The sequence below is a fragment of the Hemicordylus capensis genome, chromosome 7, assembly GCF_027244095.1.
Source record: "Hemicordylus capensis ecotype Gifberg chromosome 7, rHemCap1.1.pri, whole genome shotgun sequence".
Taxonomy (NCBI): domain Eukaryota; kingdom Metazoa; phylum Chordata; class Lepidosauria; order Squamata; family Cordylidae; genus Hemicordylus; species Hemicordylus capensis.
The window spans coordinates 38,592,580-38,614,576 of record NC_069663.1 but is presented as its reverse complement, the minus strand read 5'-3'; the positions used below and the strand labels follow the sequence as shown (position 1 = coordinate 38,614,576).

The following is a 21,997-nucleotide window of genomic DNA, read 5'->3' as shown; positions in this document are numbered from 1 at the left end:
AAAAAAACATGGATGTAAGAAATACCTTTAAAAGGTGAGAGTTTAGACCAACCCCCTCAGCGACTCACGAGTAGACCCCAGCTGCCATACATGCCAATCGGTTTACTCGTGAGTAGACCCTGGTAGCCTTACTCACGAGTAGACCCCGCTCAGCTTATTCTTGAGTAGCCCACGGGTGGCTTACTCTTGAGTAGACCCCGCTCAGCTTACTCGTGAGTAGACACCCTGTCCGCTACTCACGCCTGTCGGCTTGTTGAATAATCCCCTCCATGTTGTTTGAGCAACGGCTTCTCCCAAAACCTTCCTATGATATTGTTAGTACTAAAGGTGCCACCACAAACGCACTTATCGACAGAGCTTAAATCAACCCCTCACGTGGAAATCCCAGGGAAATTCTCCTGCTTTTGCAACTGAAAAAGAGTAGGAAAAACTGCCATGTGCAAGCTTACACGTGGTGATAAAACGAGAAGTTTCTGAACAGATGAGGCATGTTGCAGCAGAGGGAAAAGCCCCCTTTGCTGCACTTAAAAATCGGCTTGGATAAGCTTGTAAAATGTAAAGAAGAAGATGGGGGGAACTTCATTCAAATGCTACAAACCTCTTCAGTCTTAGGCCCCCTCAGCTTTTAGTTACCAGTAAAAATGCTCAGTGGTTGCAGGAACAGGTTAAAAAGCACCCCAGATCATTTTGGGCTTTGTGTTTTGTGTTTATGCAGAATTGTGTTTACGCAGATGCAAAAAACATGGATGTAAGAAATACCTTTAAAAGGTGAGAGTAGACGGGTAGACCAACCCCCTCAGCGACTCACGAGTAGACCCCAGCTGCCACACATGCCAATTGGTTTACTCGTGAGTAGACCCTGGTAGCCTTACTCACGAGAAGACCCCGCTCAGCTTATTCCTGAGTAGACCACGGGTGGCTTACTCTTGAGTAGACCCCGCTCAGCTTACTCGTGAGTAGACCCCAGTTGGCTTACTCGTGAGTAGAGACCCTGTCCGCTACTCACGCCTGTCGGCTTGTTGAATAATCCCCTCCATGCTGTTTGAGCAAAGGCTTCTCCCAAAACCTTTCTATGATATTGTTAGTACTAAAGGTGCCACCACGAACGCACTTATCGACAGAGCTTAAATCAACCCCTTACGTGGAAATCCCAGGGAAATTCTCCTGCTTTTGCAATTGAAAAAGAGTAGGAAAAACTGCCATGTGCAAACTTACACGTGGTGATAAAACGAGAAGTTTCTGAACAGATGAGGCATGTTGCACCAGAGAGAAAAGCCCCCTTTGCTGCACTTAAAAATCGGCTTGGATAAGCTTGTAAAATGTAAAGAAGAAGATGGGGGGAACTTCATTCAAATGCTACACACCTCTTCAGTCTTAGGCCCCCTCAGCTTTTAGTTACCAGTAAAAATGCTCAGTGGTTGCAGGAACAGGTTAAAAAGCACCCCCGATCATTTTGGCCTTTTTGTTTTGTGTTTACGCAGAATTGTGTTTACGCAGATGCAAAAAACATGGATGTAAGAAATACCTTTAAAAGGTGAGAGTAGACGGGTAGACCAACCCCCTCAGCGACACACGAGTAGACCCCAGCTGCCACACATGCGAATTGGTTTACTCGTGAGTAGACCCTGGTAGCCTTACTGACGAGTAGAGCCCGCTCAGCTTACTTGTGAGTAGACCCCCGTTGGCTTACTCTTGAGTAGACCCCGCTCAGCTTACTCGTGAGTAGACACCCTGTCCGCTACTCACGCCTATCGGCTTGTTGAATAATCCCCTCCATGCTGTTTGAGCAAAGGCTTCTTCCAAAACCTTCCTATGATATTGTTAGTACTAAAGGTGCCACCACGAACGCACTTATCGACAGAGCTTAAATCAACCCCTTACGTGGAAATCCCAGGGAAATTCTCCTGCTTTTGCAATTGAAAAAGAGCAGGAAAAACTGCCATGTGCAAGCTTACACGTGGTGATAAAACGAGAAGTTTCTGAACAGATGAGGCATGTTGCACCAGAGAGAAAAGCCCCCTTTGCTGCACTTAAAAATCGGCTTGGATAAGCTTGTAAAATGTAAAAAAAAAGATGGGGGGAACTTCATTCGAAAGCTACACACCTCTTCAGTCTTAGGCCCCCTCAGCTTTTAGTTACCAGTAAAACTGCTCAGTGGTTGCAGGAACAGGTTAAAAAGCACCCCAGAGCATTTTGGGCTTTGTGTTTTGTGTTTACGCAGAATTGTGTTTACACAGATGCAAAAAACATGGATGTAAGAAATACCTTTAAAAGGTGAGAGTAGACGGGTAGACCAACCCCCTCAGCGACACACGAGTAGACCCCAGCTGCCACACATGCGAATTGCTTTACTCGTGAGTAGACCCTGGTAGCCTTATTCACGAGAAGACCCCGCTCAGCTTATTCCTGAGTAGCCCACGGGTGGCTTACTCTTGAGTAAACCCCGCTCAGCTTACTTGTGAGTAGATCCCAGTTGGCTTACTCGTGAGTAGACACCCTGTCCGCTACTCACGCCTGTCGGCTTGTTGCATAATCCCCTCCATGCTCTTTGAGCAAAGGTGTCTCCCAAAACCTTCCTATGATATCGTTAGTACTAAAGGTGCCAACCACAAACGCACTTATCGACAGAGCTTAAATCAACCCCTCACGTGGAAATCCCAGGGAAATTCTCCTGCTTTTGCAACTGAAAAAGAGTAGGAAAAACTGCCATGTGCAAGCTTACACGTGGTGATAAAACGAGAAGTTTCTGAACAGATGAGGCATGTTGCACCAGAGAGAAAAGCCCCCTTTGCTGCACTTAAAAATCAGCTTGGATAAGCTTGTAAAATGTAAAGAAGAAGATGGGGGGAACTTCATTCGAAAGCTAGACACCTCTTCAGTCTTAGGCCCCCTCAGCTCTTAGTTACCAGTAAAAATGCTCAGTGGTTGCAGGAACAGGTTAAAAAGCACCCCAGATCATTTTGGGCTTTGTGTTTTGTGTTTACGCAGAATTGTGTTTACGCAGATGAAAAAAACATGGATGTAAGAAATACCTTTAAAAGGTGAGAGTAGACGGGTAGACCAACCCCCTCAGCGACTCACGAGTAGACCCCAGCTGCCATACATGCCAATCGGTTTACTCGTGAGTAGACCCTGGTAGCCTTACTCACGAGTAGACCCCGCTCAGCTTATTCTTGAGTAGCCCACGGGTGGCTTACTCTTGAGTAGACCCCGCTCAGCTTACTCGTGAGTAGACACCCTGTCTGCTACTCACGCCTGTCGGCTTGTTGAATAATCCCCTCCATGTTGTTTGAGCAACGGCTTCTCCCAAAACCTTCCTATGATATTTTAAGTACTAAAGGTGCCACCACGAACGCACTTATCGACAGAGCTTAAATCAACCCCTCACGTGGAAATCCCAGGGAAATTCTCCTGCTTTTGCAACTGAAAAAGAGTAGGAAAAACTGCCATGTGCAAGCTTACACGTGGTGATAAAACGAGAAGTTTCTGAACAGATGAGGCATGTTGCAGCAGAGGGAAAAGCCCCCTTTGCTGCACTTAAAAATCGGCTTGGATAAGCTTGTAAAATGTAAAGAAGAAGATGGGGGGAACTTCATTAAAATGCTACAAACCTCTTCAGTCTTAGGCCCCCTCAGCTTTTAGTTACCAGTAAAAATGCTCAGTGGTTGCAGGAACAGGTTAAAAAGCACCCCAGATCATTTTGGGCTTTTTGTTTTGTGTTTACGCAGAATTGTGTTTACGCAGATGCAAAAAACATGGATGTAAGAAATACCTTTAAAAGGTGAGAGTAGACGGGTAGACCAACCCCCTCAGCGACACACGAGTAGACCCCAGCTGCCACACATGCGAATTGGTTTACTCGTGAGTAGACCCTGGTAGCCTTACTGACGAGTAGAGCCCGCTCAGCTTATTCCTGAGTAGAGCACGGGTGGCTTACTCTTGAGTAGACCCCGCTCAGCTTACTCGTGAGTAGACCCCCATTGGCTTACTCGTGAGTAGACACCCTGTCCGCTATTCACGCCTGTCGGCTTGTTGAATAATCCCCTCCATGCTGTTTGAGCAAAGGCTTCTCCCAAAACCTTCCTATGATATTGTTAGTACTAAAGGTGCCACCACGAACGCACTTATCGACAGAGCTTAAATCAACCCCTTACGTGGAAATCCCAGGGAAATTCTCCTGCTTTTGCAAGTGAAAAAGAGTAGGAAAAACTGCCATGTGCAAGCTTACACGTGGTGATAAAACGAGAAGTTTCTGAACAGATGAGGCATGTTGCACCAGAGAGAAAAGCCCCCTTTGCTGCACTTAAAAATCGGCTTGGATAAGCTTGTAAAATGTAAAGAAGAAGATGGGGGGAACTTCATTCAAATGCTACACACCTCTTCAGTCTTAGGCCCCCTCAGCTTTTAGTTACCAGTAAAAATGCTCAGTGGTTGCAGGAACAGGTTAAAAAGCACCCCCGATCATTTTGGCCTTTTTGTTTTGTGTTTACGCAGAATTGTGTTTACGCAGATGCAAAAAACATGGATGTAAGAAATACCTTTAAAAGGTGAGAGTAGACGGGTAGACCAACCCCCTCAGCGACTCACGAGTAGACCCCAGCTGCCACACATGCGAATTGGTTTACTCGTGAGTAGACCCTGGTAGCCTTACTGACGAGTAGAGCCCGCTCAGCTTACTTGTGAGTAGACCCCCGTTGGCTTACTCTTGAGTAGACCCCGCTCAGCTTACTCGTGAGTAGACACCCTGTCCGCTACTCACGCCTATCGGCTTGTTGAATAATCCCCTCCATGCTGTTTGAGCAAAGGCTTCTCCCCAAACCTTCCTATGAATTTGTGAGTACTAAAGGTGCCACCACGAACGCACTTATCGACAGAGCTTAAATTAGCCCCCTCCCTCCTCCAGGACCTCATCAAGAAAGGAAATGCAAAGTGGAGCCACCTGCACAGAGGAAGGGAAGGGGCTCCTGGCCTCTCCGAACTCCCTGCAGTTCCCCCTTCAAAGGGGCAGGATGGCAATATGAGGGACTGGAAGAAAACAACACCGGTCATTTTTGGGAACTGAGCATGACTTGATTGGATGGTCAAAAGGGCCCAGGTTCAGGTGCATTTAAGCATCCAGCAACACCCCTGCAGGGTCTCTCTCTCTCTCTCTCTCTCTCTCTCTCTGGTCAGATCGTGATGATGCCCTCCTTGTTTTGGAAGGTTTCTTGCCTGTAGCTTTGCATGAGATTATATGTTCTGCCAAGTGGGAGTTGCAGGTTCTGCGGAGGATGGGAATTGCCCCCTCTTGATGAAGGGGGTGGGGGGGAGACCCCCAGGGGTTGGATTTGGGTCAAGGTGGAGACATTTAGGAAGCAACACTGTCCTGGCCCCTCTCATTGCCCTGTAACACCGGTGTGGAGAAGTCTCCCTTTGAAGACCTGAGGGGCCAAATGTTCAGAATATTCCTCCTGCCCCTTGGAGGAAAGGCACGGTCCTGTTGTCCCCTTCCATGCGTGCTCAGGGATGGACTTCAGTCTGGATCCTGCAGGGTTGCCAACCTTTTTGCTAGCCTGGCTCCTGTGCCTTGAAAAAGAGCTTGACAGTCCAAGATTAAGCAGATGAAGCTTTTGCTGCAATGGAAATGAAGAGATGGGGAAATCTTCACCAGTTTAATTTCTATATGCCAGGTTTCCTCTAAAAGCATAAGAGCAGTAGCAGGTAGAGAGTTGGCAACCCTGCCTGCTGGTGCCTCGTGCCCACCACTGGGCCTGGGAGTTCCGCCATCCTTGTGTACATTCAAACATGGCGGTTGCTGGGGGGGTGTGTGTTCCCCAGCCGGGAGTGTTTACCGGTTGCAACGGATCCTGATGGGGCTGGAGGTTCCGCTGCTGCCTTCAGTCTCTCTGGACTCGACCGTTGGCAGGAAGACTTTCTCTCCTCTCCTGCTGCTCACGGCAAATTTCCGTCCACTTTTCGTTGTGAGGGAGCGCAGAACATGGCCTCAGGCAAGGAGTCCAGAGTGAGTGTCCAGCACCCAGCCCCAAATAGGTTCAATGTTTGGTGGGAGCGGGTGAGACCCCCAGGGGTTGGATTTGGGTCCAGGTGGAGACATTTAGGAAGTGAGACTGTCCTGGCCCCTTTGAGCTGACCTTGTAGGGCAGGAAGGGACTGGCCCAGCCCATCTTCACGGCGTCTTCATGGAGCAGCAGCCCCCCATCGATGGGTCAGAGCCCCATCAGCCCCCTCCCTCCTCTAGTGCCTCATCCAGCAAGGAAGTGCAGAGTGGAGCCACCTGCACAGAGGAAGGGAAGGGGGTCCTGGCCTCTCTGAGCTCCCTGCAGCTTCCCCCTTCCGAGGGGCAGGATGGCCATATGAGGGACTTGAAGAAAACAACATTGGTCCTTCTTGGGTAAAAGAAATGAAATGTTTAGGAGGGGGATGGAGGGAGGACTGAAAGGGCCATTTCTGCCCAGGGGGAGTCGCAGGTTCTGTGGAGGATGGGAACTGCCCCCTCTTGATGTGGCCTGGCTCCTCTGCTCTGAGCAAAAGCTTGACCAGCTTAGCCCAAAGAGATGGGAAATGCATCACCAGCTTGATATCTGCATGCCAGCCTTCTGCTGAAGTCACAGGAGCAGGATTAGTGAGAGAGTTGGCAACCCTGTCTCCTGGTGCCCCATGCCCACCACTGGGCCCTAGGAATTCAGCTAACTGAGCAAAGATACACCTTTCAAAGTGTTGGTACTCTCATATTTAGCAGGGGAAGAGCAACTTGTCCTCTCCATCCCCAGCACAGCATCTCTCCGGTGGTGTTGCTGGCATCTGCTTGATGTTTCTTTTTGGACTGAGAGCCCTTTGGAGACAGGGGACCATCTTATTCAGGTCTTCTTGATTTATTTCTCTGTGTAAACCGCTTTGAGTACTTTGGTTGGAGAGTGGAATATACATCTCTGTAGTAGCCGAAGGACTTGTTTAGATTCAAAAAGTGGCCGTTGCTGAGCTGCATCCCAGGGCTGGGTATGTTGACCTGGTCGCCATGGCGCTGGGGTTCAGACGGATCCTGATGGGGCTGGAGGTTCTGCTGCTGCCCTGGGAGCCCCTGGACTCGACTGGTGGCAGGAGGGCATTGCGGTCTCCCCTGCTGCTCACGCCAAATCTGGTCCATTTGGGGCCATGTGGGAGCGCTGAACATGGCCTCCGGCAAGGGGTTTAGAGGGAGGGTTCACCACCCTGCCCCAAAGAGGTCCAATGTGGGGGTGGGGGGAGAGACCACCAAAGTTCTCAAAGCGGTTTGATGAGACATCTAGGATGGGAGTCCCCACTGGCTGCTTAGGAATGACCCCGGTGGGTGTGAAGTGGCCCAGCCCATCCTCACTCCAGCTCTCCTCTCTCCTTGGCAGGACATGGGAGAAGGATGCCCCTTACTCCGCGGCGTGGGCAGCCTTGATGGGGCTACTCCTGTGGCTCCTCTCAGGTACGTCCTCCTGTTCCTCCTGGGTTATCTGGGCCCATTCTTGATTAATGGCACCTTGGATTTGGGACCCTCTCAAGAAACATGGCCCCTGCCAGGGTTTCATTGTTGGAGATCCAGCTCCAGATGCCATCGGCCTTTGGCACCAGTAACCCTGATGACCACGACAGGTCTCTCTCTGACCAACATGTAGCCAGAAGTCAGATAGAGGTCTTTTCCTCTCAGCATCTACTTCTGAATAAAGCAGATTAGTTTAACCTTGTGTGAATCTCCCTGCTTATCATGGACAAGCTGTTTCCCCTGAGACCCTCTTGACTTCTGCTGTAATGGGAGTGAAATAGCTGCTGAATACTCTGCCATAGAAGTCATGACCCCCAACATTCATAAGCCCAACCCCCAAGGGGTCCCTGTTTGCAAGGGGCACCCAGTCTATGTTCTGACTATTGGAATGTGGGAAAGACATCAGAGAATGACAGCAAGGGCAGGCAAAGGGAGTTCCAAAGGAGAAGAGCCGATCAGTCTGAGCTACCTGGGTTTTGGGGGAGGATCCAGGGATTCAGGCACAGGAGGCAGGGGAGGGTTCTCGTGCACAATTTGCTCTCTAGGGTTTCAAAGGAGGATGGGTGGGGTGGGGGGATCGGTCCCCTAGTCTGCTCTCTGACTGAGGGGCTGTGGGGCTCCATGGGCTGGTGGGCCTGGCCCACCATTTCTCAATGCCTGGATTCCAGGTGAGCTCTGCAGCCACCCAGAGCGTGAGGCTGGAGCCAGGGTGTGGCTGGCTGCTCCTTCAGGGCTGGATCCGCTGGTGCCTCCTTGAGTGGTTGCAGGGCAAAGGGAGCAGTTGAGATGGGGAGTGATGGAAGCCCCTCTGGGGGCCAGAGGAGTGGGTTGTGGCAGCCCCTCGGAACAGGTGATGCTGAGTCAGACCATTGCTCTACTCTGACCAGTAGCCGCTCTCCAAACCCCAACCAAGGGAGCTGAGCTGTTTTAGAGCTTTTAAAAGTAGGCAGTATATACATATATATAAATCCAATGAATGAATGAATGAATGAATCAGGAAAGAAAGAAAGAAAGAAAGAAAGAAAGAAAGAAAGAAAGAAAGAAAGAAAGCCCTTTATGTTTTGGAGAGCTGGGATGGTATATAAATAAAATAAAATAAAATAAAATAAAAGAAAAGAAAAGAAAAGAAAAGTAAGTAAGTAAGTAAGTAACCCTTATGTTGCAGGGAGCTTGGAGGGTTCTTGCCTTCACCCCTGCCCACTGCTGGAAACTGGCTACTCCGGGTTCCTTTGACACACTCTCTCACTCACTTGTGTCTTTTGTCCTTTTCCCCTCTCAGTGACTTCCAGCCACAGGAGATATATGAAGAGTGCTCCGTGGCCAAAACAAGCAAATGGTCACTGGTAAGGGATGAAAACCCAGTCTGTACATGGCAGGGCTGGGAGGGGGTGGGAGAGACCCCATTTCGAGCTAGAATAGAGGGCGTGTGGTAGAGATCCAGTCTTTGCAGGTTGAAGGGATGCTTTGAGAACTTGTCTGGAAAAGCCATATGCATCGATCTTTGCAGTGGTAGTAGCAGTGACTTGGGTGGGTGGGATGAGTGACAATCCGGGCTCAACTACAAGTAACTCAGGCAAAGGTGGGAGACCCTCGCTATGGAGGAAGTATCATGGGAACTTTTGGGATGGGAAGTGCTGAGAGGGAAGAGGGGTGTGTCTACCTATCTTCCAACCTCGCTTCTTCATTCTGCTCTCCTGCCCCAAATCTCGCCCTCCCCCAGGGTTCTAGACTTTGATTTTGTTCCGGACTACCAAGCAGAAAACACATCCAGGAAGGGAGCAGTCTGGAGGGGAACTAGAGTGGGAAAGTCTTCTTTGGGGTAGATGGTGCACTCTTTCCCCCCTGCCACTTCTTGGCTCCACATGGCCCCCTTTCTGGTGTCATTGGGTCTGCAGCATCAAGTGGCCAATAGCTCTGCCCAGCAAAGAGAAGAACTTAGCTAGGCTTTCCTTAATTAAAGGCACAATTAAAAAAACCACAGTGTCCCATGTAGCAGGAGGCCTGACTCTTCTTCGGGATCCTGCCACTCCAAATGTTGTGTAATAGCCATGATCTCACCCGACTGCCCAGGAATGGGTGGAAAGCTGGTTTCTGAGGTTCAGTAGATTCTTGGGTTTGGTTCCTCTCTGAGCCCAGTTACACGTTGGTAGACACGGTTTTGAGGTGCTAAGGAGCCACCTCCTGCTTTAAGCTCCTCTGTTAAGAAGGACCTCTTGAAGGAGGGTTGACGTTTGGACCCCAGATGCCCTGGAAAGGTCAAGTGGGCACCAGAGCACCCATTCCTCTCTCCATTTTCATCCACAGAAGTCATTCTCGGACGGCTCCAGGATTCAGACGGTCAACACTGGGAACGAGATCCTGGAAGAAGCACATGCCATCAGTTCCCCGAGGAGGTAGAGTTTCTTCTTGAACTTTTGTGTAGGGAAGGTTTTCTGTCCCCCTGCCAGCCTGGATCTGGGATGGATCCAGTGCCGCTGACTGGCAAGAGGTGCAGGGCAGACAAAAACGACGTCTTCATACATTGTGTAGAAGCATTCACTCTTCCAAGAATGGTGGTGGTGATGTCCATTAGCTTTAAGGGCACAGAGGATAGCTTCCTGGAGGCCTGCCGGATGGCTGTCCCCTATTGGAAGCAGAGTGCTGGGCTAGATGCATCTTCGGTCTGATCCAGCAAGGCTCTTCCGAGGTACTCATGCCATTGTATTTCTTCCTGCAGTGTCTTCACGGTTGAGGAGGATGGATGGTTTCTGCAGACCGTGGACACCGAATGGTCTTGCGAGGTAAGGAAACGATTCCAGTCGCTTTTGTGGATGGGCTGGTTGAGGAGTGAGGGGAGATTGCATCTCCACCGTCAGATCCAGAGAGGGGAGGAAATCCAGCTGCTGCATGTTGGCCAGAGGATTACAGTGGGAACGTCGTGGCTAGGGAAGGATTCTGCAACCCTCTGCCTCTCCTTCCAATGGCCACCTTTCTGGGTTTGTGTGCTTTGGATTTGAGGCATCAAATGGCTCCCAAGACCCTGAGACGGGTCAGGAGAGGAGAGGGTCTTCCTGGCAGAGATCCTCCAGGTCTCTTGACTGAAGAGGCATTTCTGTAGAGACAATCATGGTCCCCTCAGGTAAAAAGAGCCCACAGCAGGACGGATGGCCCTCACTCCGGACTCAGGGGCCCATCTTGTCTCTCTCCTTGGAAAGGCTGTGCTAACCCTGTTTCCTGGGGAGAGGAGAGAAGAGAAGAGGACATGAAGGGGTGGGATCAAGAAGACTCTCTGGGCCAAACTATTGATGCCAGTGGGTCCCGTTCCTCTTTGTTTCCATTCCCCCTGAAAGGAATGCAGAAGAAATGACAAGAAATGACAACAAGCAGTTAGCATTCCATTCTGGAGCTCCCATGCAGTGATGTTTCTATTAATGGCTGGTTTTGGGGAGGGAAAGAAAGAGATTTCACAGACCTACCTGTCATGCTGTCTTTGGACTAGAGCTCCAGAGTGCGGCCAGCTGATTCTGATGGCCCTTTTGAAGGATGGTGGCCATTTTGCTGACCACAGTAGATCATATCACAATGGAGGTTCATTGTTGGACATAGGATGAAACCAAATGGCCACAAGCATGTGGTGGCTGTGCCCTGGCACTCCCAACCAGTTAGAATTAGAACACATGGTTGCTTTTTAATAAGGTTTTTTTGTCTTTAAAAAAATCAAAATAATTTAAAGAAATAAAAATGAACTCAAAGAAAATGTCAGGGGGAAAACTCCCAACGAATCCTAGGCCCTAGGAAGATCAGAGTGAGTACACACATTGGAAACCTTTGTCTCATTTGCAGAGTCCTGACATCCAAGAGGCCAAGATCCCAGAAGACAACACTAGGGATCAGGAGCTGGACGTGGAGAGCTTTGTCAGTTCCCCGAGGTACTCTTTTCTCACCTGGAGGGGCAGCTCCATCGCTCATGGAAGTAGAGGACCTTCCTTAGGAGCCCATGCAATTTTGGGGGTGGTGGTGGAGGTGGTTAGTTTAGCAAGAAGCCAAGGGTGGAGAGAAGCTCCGAGCAGCATGGAGGGTTGATTCCATGGAGACAGGTGTCTCCATGCCCAGCCCGTGGGCTTCCTGCAGGCATCTGGCTGTCCACTCCTGGAAACAGGGTGTTGGGCTGTATGCCTCATTCATCTCATCAAGCAGAGCTCTTTCTAAGCACTCGTGTTCTGATCTCATGTGTCTTCTTTCTTTCTTTTCTTAGTGTCCAGAGGCCAAGCACCGTGTTGAGGAGGCTGCAAAACACCGCCGCTGACCAAGAGCCATCCCTTGGAGAGGTCAGGAAGCCTCAACATCCTTGGAAGGACTGTGGGTTGGGCGTGTGGGTCCCCCGTGTTGGCCAGGAGTAGAGAGCATGTGGAATGGCCCCAGTTTTTGATGCTGCCGGGTGGGCGGCCATCTTCTGACAGTCATTTGCTTAAAGCTATGGTAAAGGGACAGCCATGCCCTTAACAACACTGCATCCCAATGGTTACACAGTGGGGGTGATAGGATTAAAGAAGATGGCCGCAAGGAGATGGCGGCCATGGCCTTGACGTCCGGTCCAGATCTCACAGTTAAAGGTGGAGCATCCTGTTGCTTTAATGGCAACCATTGAAAAACAGTGACAAATAAATGAAGAATGAATAAAAATACAAAACAATAAGCAAACTCAACCAAACCAATGAGAAATGAACTAAATGGAAAGGGGAAAGAACTGGGAAAGAAAGAGGAAAGGAGACCCCATTTTGGCATGCTTTTGCACGTGCCTTTAGTGTCCTCACTAAGGAGCCGACTGAAAGCATGAAGTGGACTGGAAGTGGTCTTTTCCAGTCACCAGAGCCATCGGGGCCCCAGCTGAGTGAGGGAGCGCAGCATGTCTTGGGGTGGGGGGAGTTGATGCCTTTCCCCTCTGCCATTTGCATGAGTGCGTGAAGGCCTGAAATCAGCCCGACCGACCTCACTGCGAGGAAGGCGGGCACGAGAGAGGAGCTCTTTCGCCATCTCTCCCGCCCGCCTCCAGCCAGCACGCCTGGGCTCCAAAGTGGTTTTTAAGAAAATTGAAAATCAGGAAAGCGGGAGGAATTGTGTCCAGAACGGGACGATCCCCTTCCGGCCCACTTCCTGCGTTCAGCTCACCCGGTGATGACCGCTGGAAGGTGCCAGGCTGGCCTTTTCCCTGCTGAAGCCTAGGAAGCCAATGCGAGGGCCAGAGCAGCCATTTCTCCCTCTTCTCTCCTTCATAGAGTTCTTCCTTCCTGGGGGCCAAGACTCCACCCGCCAGCGTGGAGGACGAGGGGTCGGAAGGGGACTGTGCCACCAGTTCCCCCAGGTACCTTTCTCAGCTGAAGGGCCGCTCCAGGGATCATAGAGGCGGATCACCTTCCCCGGGAGCCTTGGTTGATTAGACATGTTCATGGAGGAGAAGCCAGTTGAAGACTATTACCCATGACAGCCAAGGAACCTCTGAATCTCCAGATTTCTCTCTCTCTCTCTCTCTCTCTCTCTCTCTCTCTCTCTCTCTGAATAAACACACTTTGATGCCACATGTAACCAGGTCTCAAGTGGTTCACAACCAACTAAATAGGTTGATCCACAAGGGCTCTTGGCATGCATTGATGTTCTTATGCCATGTCTCTCCTTTCTCCTCTCAGAGTCCAGAAGCCAAAGAAGTGGCTCATCAAGAAGATGATGATGAACACCTACACAGTGGAAGACTCGTCCTCCGCAGAGGTCAGAAATGACCCATTTCATCATCCATTTTTTCATGTGAACGGGCTCTAGGTTGTGTGTGTGTGTGTGCGTGCCCTGTTCCCCAGCAGGAGACAGAACATGGAATGGTTCTAGTTCTAGATGCTGCAGGATGGGAGGGATTGTGATTGGTGGGATGGGAGGAAATGCAGCTGAGGCATTGGAAAGGGGGCAAAAATGTGGTGAAAGGCTTTTCTTCTGGGCAGAGATGCCAAATGCCTTTTCTACCAAGAGGCACGTCTTATTTTAGAGCCGGATGTCTTCCCAACTGTCCCTTGGGCTTGGTTCCTCTCAGAAGCCTCGCAAGGTCAACGCAAGCCCTGGAACGCTCCCGTTTCTCTTCTCTCTCCTCCCCAGTGCTCCTCTACGGACGAGGACGACACGATGCATGAGATCAGCAGCATCGAGGACGAGGTGTGGGACTCTCCACCGACCCCCAGTTCGGCCAGGTAGGTACCCTCCTCTCAGCTGAAGGGCCTTAGGAGCCAGTAGGGAGCTGGGGGAGGAGAGCTGGTCTTGTGGTAGCAAGCATGGCTTGTCCCCATAGCTAAGCAGGGTCTGCCTTGGTTACATATGAATGGGAGACTTGATGTGTGAGCATTGGAAGAGATTCGCCTTAGGGGATGAAGCCGCTCTGGGAAGAGCAGAAGGTTTCAAGTTCCCTCCCTGGCAGCATCTCCAAGATAGGGATGAGAGAGATTACTGCCTGCAACCTTGGAGAAGCCGCTGCCAGTCTGTGAAGACAATACTGAGCTAGATAGACCAATGGTCTGACTCAGTAGATGGCAGTTCCCTATGTTCCCTATGTTCCTATGGGGGGCTTTTAGCACAGTAAGCAGAAGGCTGCAGGGGACAGGGGCAGCTCCCCCATGTCTGAGCCCCACAGAGGGATGTTTCTTCAAACTTGCTTCCTGAGGACTCTGGAGGGGGAGTTCACCCAAGGAAGCCGATTGACAGCAGGTGCAAGACAGACACCAGCAAGTCTATTGCTGGCTATTAGCAGAGGGAGCTCTGAGACCCTCATGCTGTTGGCATGAGTGGGTGTTGGGGAGAAGGAGCAGGGGAGGGCTCCTGTCTCGAAGCCCCCTTTGAACACTTCCCAGGGCTTCTCAGTGAGGAACGAAAGGCTGGACTTGGGAGATCTCTGGCCTGATGAAGTTCCCCTGCCAGCCACCTCCCAAGGGAGGATAGATCCTTGCTTAGCATCTCTTTGGGTGCCCGTGTTCTTCTTCAGCTGGCTGCCATCTCCAACAGGACAGTTCTTTGAGAAGCTTTTCTCTCTCCTCTCCTCTCTCAGGAACATCGACGAAGAGGAAAGAAGAGGACAGCTGGCCCCAGATTGGTTCTCCTCGGTCCATCTGGGAGAGGTAAGGGGCGCAAACCAAGGGTGACTTCCCTCCACCCCTCTGCCCCTCCTTTCCTGCACTACACAGGATGGCGGCTTGGATGGCAGTCACTGTTCACACGGGAGGTGGGGACTTGCCCTTTCCCCTCGTGGATGTCTTTCCCTTGCAGTTGACCTCATGCACCCTGAGCCAGAGGCAGCACCCTCCAGGCCCAGATGTGGGTGCAGACACCCATGGCACTGGCCTGGCCCTGGGGATTCTCCTGACCCATAACCGTCCCTCGGACTGTGTGCTGAGGCCTGACCCTCCTCTTCTCCTCAGGGGAGAGCAACAAAGAAGATCGGGGACATCGTCCGGTGTGTGGAGTATGCCAGTGAGGTGGAGGAGAGGTTCCCCGAACTCCTGGTGGGCCTGGTCAACAAGATCCTCACCGGCCTGCAGAACACCACCGAGGGAGTCGGGAACCGAGACAGCCAAGACCTGCCTCCTGAGTAAGTCATGGCGGTGGGGAAAGTGGGGCCAGCAAGTCCTCCTTCCAGCTTTCTGGGAGGACAGGCTAGGGTCATTTCTCCCATGTCCCACTCTGATGGGTGAGGAGCATTTCTGGCCTGTTGGGGTGACTCTGGCACGGTGGTCCCTTCCCTCAGCTACACAGGGGAGACCCCAGAATTTGCAGCCCTCTTGGCTCTGCAGAGAGCCTTAAAATGCGTCTGCAGTGTTAAAAAACCAGCTGTGGGGAAAGTCACTTCACCCCTGTGGTCTCCCTCCCATGGTCCAACACAGTCCATCCACCCTTGACACTACACCACCCCACAAGGAGACACACACTTTGGTGACAGCAACCTTCTCTTCTCTGCAGGGAGACCGCGCAGATTGTCCGGACCCTGCTGGAGAGGGTGGCACAGGTGACCCCGGAGAAGACCTGCTGGGAATCCCTGTGCTCTCCGCAGAGCTGCCTCCAGGGTGTGGCCCTCTTGGTGAGGTAAGTAGGAGTGAATAGGAGATCTCTCAGGAGGCCTGGGGGCTGGTGTGGTTTGGGTCAGGTCTGCTCTTTCTGGACCTTCCGTCCAGGACTCAGCAGGGTCTTTTGGTGTTTTGCAGGGCTCTCCTCCAGACACGGTCCTCCACAGTGGCCAGGCTGAAGGCATACCTTGCTTCCCTCTTCAGCCTGGACAAAGATCCAGAAGAGCATTCCCTCACAGAGGTGGCCTTCTTTGTGGAGGTGAGCAGCGTGTTCCTCAGGGTGGGCTTCCCTGAGAGGAGGGTCTGGTCCCAGAGGCTGATGGATGTTTTCCTCCTTTCCCTCTTTTAGCTGCTCCTGAAAGACCAAGACTTTGCTGCCTTAGAGAAGACCTGGACGCTCCTGGTAGCGTGGCTAGTCCACCCCAGCCAGAACATCGCTCACGAAAGGGGACTTCTCCAAATTTATGGCACCCTGAAGGCGGTGAGTGACATCCCTGGGCATGAAGCATCCCTAGGCATGGAGACTCCTCTCTTTGGGGAGCCCTTCCTGAGGCTGGTGCTCCTAGGCATCCCCAGGTGTGATGGGGAGATTTCTCCAGTTGGGTGGATTCAGTCTGTGGAACCCTTGCCACAGGACGAAGGAGAAATCCTTAAGGGAAGGCAAAGGAATGCATCTCTCAGTAGGAGCCTGATTCCCCACGTGCTCCAATGCCACATTCTCCCTGCTCTTTGTGCCTCTGGGATGGCTTGAGCCATCTCCTCCCCAAGGCAGTGGATGGTGGCCAAGCAGCATCAAACACGGACAGCTCTGTGGTCCGTTTAGCAGCGGGTGGACTAGCATGTGTTTTCAAGGATCCACCTTTTCCCTCCCTAGGCCAAGAAACCCCAGGATTTTAGTGCTGGGATCCTGGGAGGGCTCAGGACCTCCAGTCTGGAAGCCACTTTGGGGGTCCTGGCCTTCATGGAGCAGCTGAGGCACTGTCCATCAGAACACCAGGCCACGGTGAATGCTGCCCTGGCTGCCCTGTGCCGCCCTCTCTTCCACCACGTGAGTACTTGCACGCCAGCCCTCCGCCCCGGCTCTATGAGGGCCGGCCAACCTGCAGGTACCGACTGGGTTGGAGAAGGGAAACCAGAAACCCCCTAGAGACCCATGCAAGCTCTTCATCAATTATGGAGGTGAGGAATTCCTCCCTAATAACAAGCCCTGTTCTTCTTTGTAGGAGGAGGCTAAGATCCGAAGGGCAGCCATGAGGACCCACCTGGATCTCCTGCAGCACCGCCACCACCACCACAAGGGTACAGAGGAGAACATCACGACCCTCATCGCGGTGCTGATGCATGTGGAGGATAAAGCCCTGGAGGTAGCACAGGTGAGGGCCCACTTCTTCCTGCCACCCCTACGAAGGGGTTTAGGCTTCCCCAAGTCCAGCCACCCAGTGGCAGGCCCCAGAGTTAGCCTCACGGGGTGGTGAATCCACGAGCTGTCCTGCTGTGGTTTGGCCCATCCAGGCCCTACTCCTTGCCCTAAGAGGTTTCTTGGAATCCCTTGGCAGCCTTTTTCACTCCCATTCCGGTCTTTCTTTTGGCAGGCTGCGAAGGACAATCTGAGCCTCCTGGCGGAAGCCCTCCTATGGCACCTGGAGGGCAAGCTGCTGGCGCGGGACTCTTACAGCCTGCAGGAGCTGCTCCACAAGATCGCCAAGCGTCTGGTAAGGGCAGCCCCTCCCTGTCCATCCCTCGGCTCAAATGGCTCAAGGACCTTTGGGCGATGCTTTGCTCACTCGGGATTTGTCTTTGCTCTTGATCCCAGATTCGGCAGCTCGGCACAGAGGACGCCGTGGAGATGGAGGCCACCAAGATCCTGGGCTTCTTCCGCAGCGAGCAGCCTTCAGTGAGGAGAATGGCTGCCCTGCTGATTGGTAAGCGAAACAAGACTTCTGGGTCTCCCTTAGTGGGTCGTCTTGGTGGGCAAAGGTTCATTCTCTTGGAAGGCACTGCCAGAAGGGTGTGGAGGGGCAGGAGCTGTTCCCTCCCCAGGAGGACTGGCCCAGTGAGCGTTAGCGAGGTCTCTTGGCTTAATTTCCTTCCAAGGTGACGTAAGAGTCCCTGGAGGAATGGCTCAATCTGTCAGTCCCAGAGGCAGCAGAGAGGGGAGGACTTCCTCTCCTGAATGATCGGAAGTGGGCTGTCCATGCGCAGGGTCCTGAACTGTGGTCCCATTTCCTTCCACCCTTGTTTTTAGGTCACCTGGTCCACAAAAAGGGCAGCATCCTCACTGAAGGGAACATAGAGACCTTCCATGCTGGTAAGTGCCGGTTTCTGGGTGGGAAGGGGAAGTTTCTGTGAGGGGAGAGGCCTAGATTTAGGGACCACAGAGCTGGAATGGGCCACCTGTCCCCTCAAATGGAAGGTCCCGCTTGCATCCTCAGGGATGCTCAGCAGTAGGGTTTCCCAGAGTGCAGGGGAGAAAGAGTCAGGACTTTTGCCCTCTTGGTGTGGAAATGGTGGGGCTTGGCCAAGGGTGGGGTGATCTCTTCATGCCATTTCTGAACCTTCTCCTTCATCCCTCCAGCGCTGGAGAGCTTGCTTGGCGACCATGACCCCGAGGTGGGGAGAGCTGCCTGCAAGACAGAGAAGATCGTGAAGAAGGCCTTTTCCCTCCACTCCCGGCACGGGCTGCGGGCTGCCGTTCGGCGCTTGTGGGAGGGCTGTAAGAAGAAGAGACACCCGCCAGAGTACGGTGATCTCTCCACCTGACCGACTGGTGAGCAGACCAAGGCAGGGCTTCACTTGAAGGGGCCCCGATGGTTAGGGAGGGGGCTGGGGCTGCAGGAAGGGTGGGCAGGAATCTGGGCAACCCTCCCTCGTGTTGGAATGCCAACTTCGGCCCTTGTGGCTGGTTGTACCAGTAGCCAAAGGGAAAGAGGAAATCTCTCTCTTCCCTCTGGGAAATGAGGACACGGATATTCTGCCAGGAGTCCCTGGTGCTGGGTGGTGTCATGGGGGAGAGTGTGAGAAGACCCCCCATCTCTGAACCAATGTCCTTCTCTCTTTCCAGGAACAACAGCCCCGTGCTCTCCCCTTGAAGATCAGCAGCTGAAGGGAGGTTCAGGAAAGACAGTGCAGCGCAGGGGCCTCCCAGAAGACCTCCTCCAACCGCGTGGACACAAGATCTGTCCACAAGAAGACATCCTGCAGGGAAGTGCAGTTCTGTCTGAGGAGTGAGGGGGAAGCAGGCTCCACTCCCCTGGCCCAAGGAAGCCCCGCCTCTGGGGTGCAGAAGCCCCTCCCCTTGCTTCTGCTGGCAGGCAGTGGGAGGAGGCTACAGGACCACCCTGCCCCCAAGTGGCCCTTTGGAACCATTCTTGGGCTTCCCTTGGGTCCGGAGAGGCTGTGTGGCCCCAGCAGGAGGGCAAGGTCACCGCCTCCCTCCATTACCACCAGCTGGCCAAGGAGCGCCCCCTCCTCCTTCCACCTTTCTCCCCTTCCCCAGCGGCCTGGCTTCCCCTGGCAGAGGAAGCCCCATCCAGGCATCCACCCCCTCCCCTGCCGAGGGTGTGCTCCTCCCCCCCTCCACTCCCGCAGCCACGCCTCACTCCCCCCTCCGCTCCCTCCTCCTTCCTCCTCAATCCGGTGCAGCAGCAGAGGAGCCTGGGAGACTCGGGGGGGGGGGCCCTGCAGCCCCAGTAGCGCCCCTAGTGCTACCCGGTGGCAGGCCAGAGAATCCTCCTCTTCCTCCTGCTCCATGCTGTGGCTGCACAGTGGGGAGCCCGAGGTCAAGCAGAATTCTCTGGCTTGCCCCCCCATCAGCCCCCAGCCCCCTGCCCGATCCCCGCTTGCTGGGCTGCCGGAGTGGAAAGGGAGGAGGAGCAGGGCAACTCCACTGACGCTGCTTTGTGCTTCTTGCAGGCATGTGCTGCTGCTGGGCGGCTGGAGGAGTCGATCCGCCCCAGAAGAGGAGACCAAGTGAACGTGCCTGCAAGGAGCGGGGGTGGGGTGGGGTTGGGGGCTGGCTGGGACTCCCCCCAATTTTGTTTGCCCTGCCATTCCCTTGTTCTGTGTGACCCTGGGCTTCCCTCCTTCCCTCCCTCCCTCCCCCTCCCTCCCAGGGGCAGAATGGGCTTTGCTGGTCGGCCTGTTGGGGGCCGAGTAGGAATTTTTGGCTTTCCAACAGATTGGCCGAGATGGAAAGTTTTTTTGCCTACTCCATTCTGTCCTGTTTTGTTTCCTTTAGTTAGAAAGTTAAGTGACGACTTGTAACCTATTTAGGTATATTAATAAAGTTGCCACTTTGTTAACAGCCAGTCATTTCTGAGTTCCTCTTTTCTTCTCATCTCCCTTGGAGCGTTTGTGCCCACAGACTCCCAAGCTCACCTCTTGGCTGAGGGAGACGCTGCTACACTGCTACAGGTCCATGCAAATGCCTCTTGCTTGGAAGCACTCACTCAGACAATTGGCTTGGATCACTCCAGAGGAGCCCCCTTGAGGTTTGCCGGCTATGAGGTTTGCTGAGCACAGGATCCTGGGAGCAAGCTGCACCTTCCAATCGAGTGCCCGGAAAGCACAGCCTTGGCAAGGCCTGGCAAGCTTACAAACCAACACTGACTGCCTCCAATACAGCCAAATATGAAATGTGATTCCATTCCAGTGATTAAAAAGTCCTGCCAAGTATGAAATGCCATTTGTGCAGGAACAAGGCCTTGACCTCCTCTTGTGCTCTTCAAATTTCTGTTTTGAATGCGTATTTGCTTCCTTCCTGTGCTCTGTAAGAAGAAGCTGGCAGGGATCAAGAGTTCAGTTTGGTCTGGTTGGGGAAAGTGTCCTGCTGTTTGGTTTTTGGAGGGAGGAGAGGGTTGGATTGGATTGGTTATTTTATTTTTTTAAATGGGGGGAACTCACATTTATTTTGATTGGTTGGTTTTTTGTTTTTCCCCAAATTCAATTTTTATTATTTTTAACAATATTAATATGTCATTGATTACGAATAGACAAAAGTGGACTTCCCGCACACATCTCTTCGTGAATCATCAGCTATAAAGTTTACCCTTGCTATAATAATAGTTCAGAACATAAATTTAAATCCTTACAAACACAGCTAATCTACCCAACCTCCAGTTTTTTACTAAATTTCGAACCCTGCTGTAAAGTCCATAGTAGGAAAATAGTTCTTTAGATACAACAAGAATGGTTTCCAATCTTCTTTGAAGCATTCCAAATTTTGGTCTCTTATTAGTGTTGTAAGTTTTGCCATCTCCGCATATTCCAAAAATTTTATCAGCCAATCTTCTTTTGAAGGCACTTCATTACTCTTCCATTTCTGTGCATATATAATTCTAGCCGCCGTCGAAGCGTACATAAAAAGCGTTGAATTAGTTGTTGAAATTGCACTTTCTATTATTCCCAGCAGGAAGGATTCTGGCCTCTTAGGAAATGTCATTTTAAATATTTTCTTTAACTCATTAAATATAATATCCCAAAATGCTTTAGCCTTCCCACAGGTCCACCACATATGAAATAAAGTGCCTTCAGACTGTCCACACTTCCAACATTTGTTTGATACATTTTTATACATCAATGCCAATTTTTTGGGTGTCAGATACCATCTATACATCATTTTGTAATAATTTTCTTTTAAAGCATAACATGCAGTAAATTTTAAATTGGTTGGTTTAGGAAAATTGGAGGGGGGGGGAAGAATAAAAGGAGGCTCGCCTGCAGCAGAAAGTTAGTGAAAGCTGGAGGAAGAGTTTAAAGTTGGCGCTAAAGCTGGAATTAGAGCTGACTAGGAGTAAGACCCTGAGGCTATTCACATGATAATCCTGGGATGCGGAGGGCAGGCAGGGGGGTAGGCAGAGTCCAACTCATCTTCCCCCCAGATGATTCCTGAGCTTTTCTTCAGGTATACTGCCATGCGCTCACATGATCCTCACTGCTCCCAGCAGTGTGGATCTCAGGAGGCTGGGATGACACATCCCAGCCTTTGGATATCCCACAATGCATAGTGTGTCGAGTGTGGTGCATTGGGGGATAGGAACATACGAAGCTGCCAGTCAGACCATTGGTCCATCTAGCTCAGTATTGCCTACACAGACTGGCAGCAGTTTCTCCAAGGTTGCAGGCAGGAATCTCTCTCAGTCCTATCTTGGAGATGCTGCCAGGGAGGGAACCTGGAACCTAGATGCTCTTCCCAGAGCGGCTCCATCCCCTGATAGGGAATCTCTTACAGTGCTCACACGTCTAATCTCCCATTCAAATGAAACCAAGGCAGACCCTGCTTAGCTAAGGGGGGAAGACATGCTTGCTACCACAAGACCAGCTCTCCTCTCCTCTGAGACGGGCACTCTAGGCACCCGTCTCTGTGTGCACTCAGGCAACAAGCAGCCTGAGCACCCATCTGATCCCAGTGCCAGGGTAA

General features: G+C 51.9%; 2 protein-coding genes across 2 annotated transcripts; both read left to right on the top strand.

Annotated features, from left to right (window-relative positions):
* The first annotated feature begins 5,976 nt into the window (after nucleotides 1-5,976).
* On the top strand, nucleotides 5,977-16,417 carry LOC128333250 (uncharacterized). Its single transcript, XM_053268520.1, has 10 exons — nucleotides 5,977-6,001; nucleotides 7,380-7,453; nucleotides 8,790-8,853; nucleotides 9,815-9,903; nucleotides 10,227-10,290; nucleotides 11,333-11,418; nucleotides 11,745-11,817; nucleotides 12,766-12,851; nucleotides 13,174-13,228; nucleotides 16,403-16,417. The coding sequence occupies exons 1-10, from the start codon at nucleotides 5,978-5,980 to the stop codon at nucleotides 16,415-16,417; spliced, it is 630 nt and encodes a 209-aa protein (XP_053124495.1). The 5' UTR covers nucleotide 5,977.
* A 42-nt stretch (nucleotides 16,418-16,459) lies between these two features.
* Nucleotides 16,460-19,185, top strand: LOC128333337 (uncharacterized). Its single transcript, XM_053268747.1, has 7 exons — nucleotides 16,460-16,627; nucleotides 16,803-16,952; nucleotides 17,172-17,291; nucleotides 17,393-17,501; nucleotides 17,825-17,887; nucleotides 18,155-18,346; nucleotides 18,641-19,185. Exons 1-6 carry the CDS (start codon nucleotides 16,541-16,543, stop codon nucleotides 18,337-18,339), a joined length of 714 nt encoding a protein of 237 aa, XP_053124722.1. The 5' UTR covers nucleotides 16,460-16,540; the 3' UTR covers nucleotides 18,340-18,346; nucleotides 18,641-19,185.
* Nucleotides 19,186-21,997: the final 2,812 nt, after the last annotated feature.

What these genes read in the sequence shown, in the direction of transcription:
- LOC128333337 (XM_053268747.1), top strand. Translation starts at nt 16,541, where the DNA reads ATGGAGCAGCTGAGGCACTGTCCATCAGAACACCAGGCCACGGTGAAT. An exon ending in AATGGCTGCCCTGCTGATTG is followed by an intron (nt 17,502 to 17,824) that starts GTAAGCGAAACA and finishes CCTTGTTTTTAG; the next exon opens with GTCACCTGGTCCACAAAAAG. An exon ending in CATAGAGACCTTCCATGCTG is followed by an intron (nt 17,888 to 18,154) that starts GTAAGTGCCGGT and finishes TCATCCCTCCAG; the next exon opens with CGCTGGAGAGCTTGCTTGGC.
- LOC128333250 (XM_053268520.1), top strand. Translation starts at nt 5,978, where the DNA reads ATGGCCTCAGGCAAGGAGTCCAGA. An exon ending in GCCATCAGTTCCCCGAGGAG is followed by an intron (nt 9,904 to 10,226) that starts GTAGAGTTTCTT and finishes TTCTTCCTGCAG; the next exon opens with TGTCTTCACGGTTGAGGAGG. An exon ending in TGTGCCACCAGTTCCCCCAG is followed by an intron (nt 12,852 to 13,173) that starts GTACCTTTCTCA and finishes TTCTCCTCTCAG; the next exon opens with AGTCCAGAAGCCAAAGAAGT.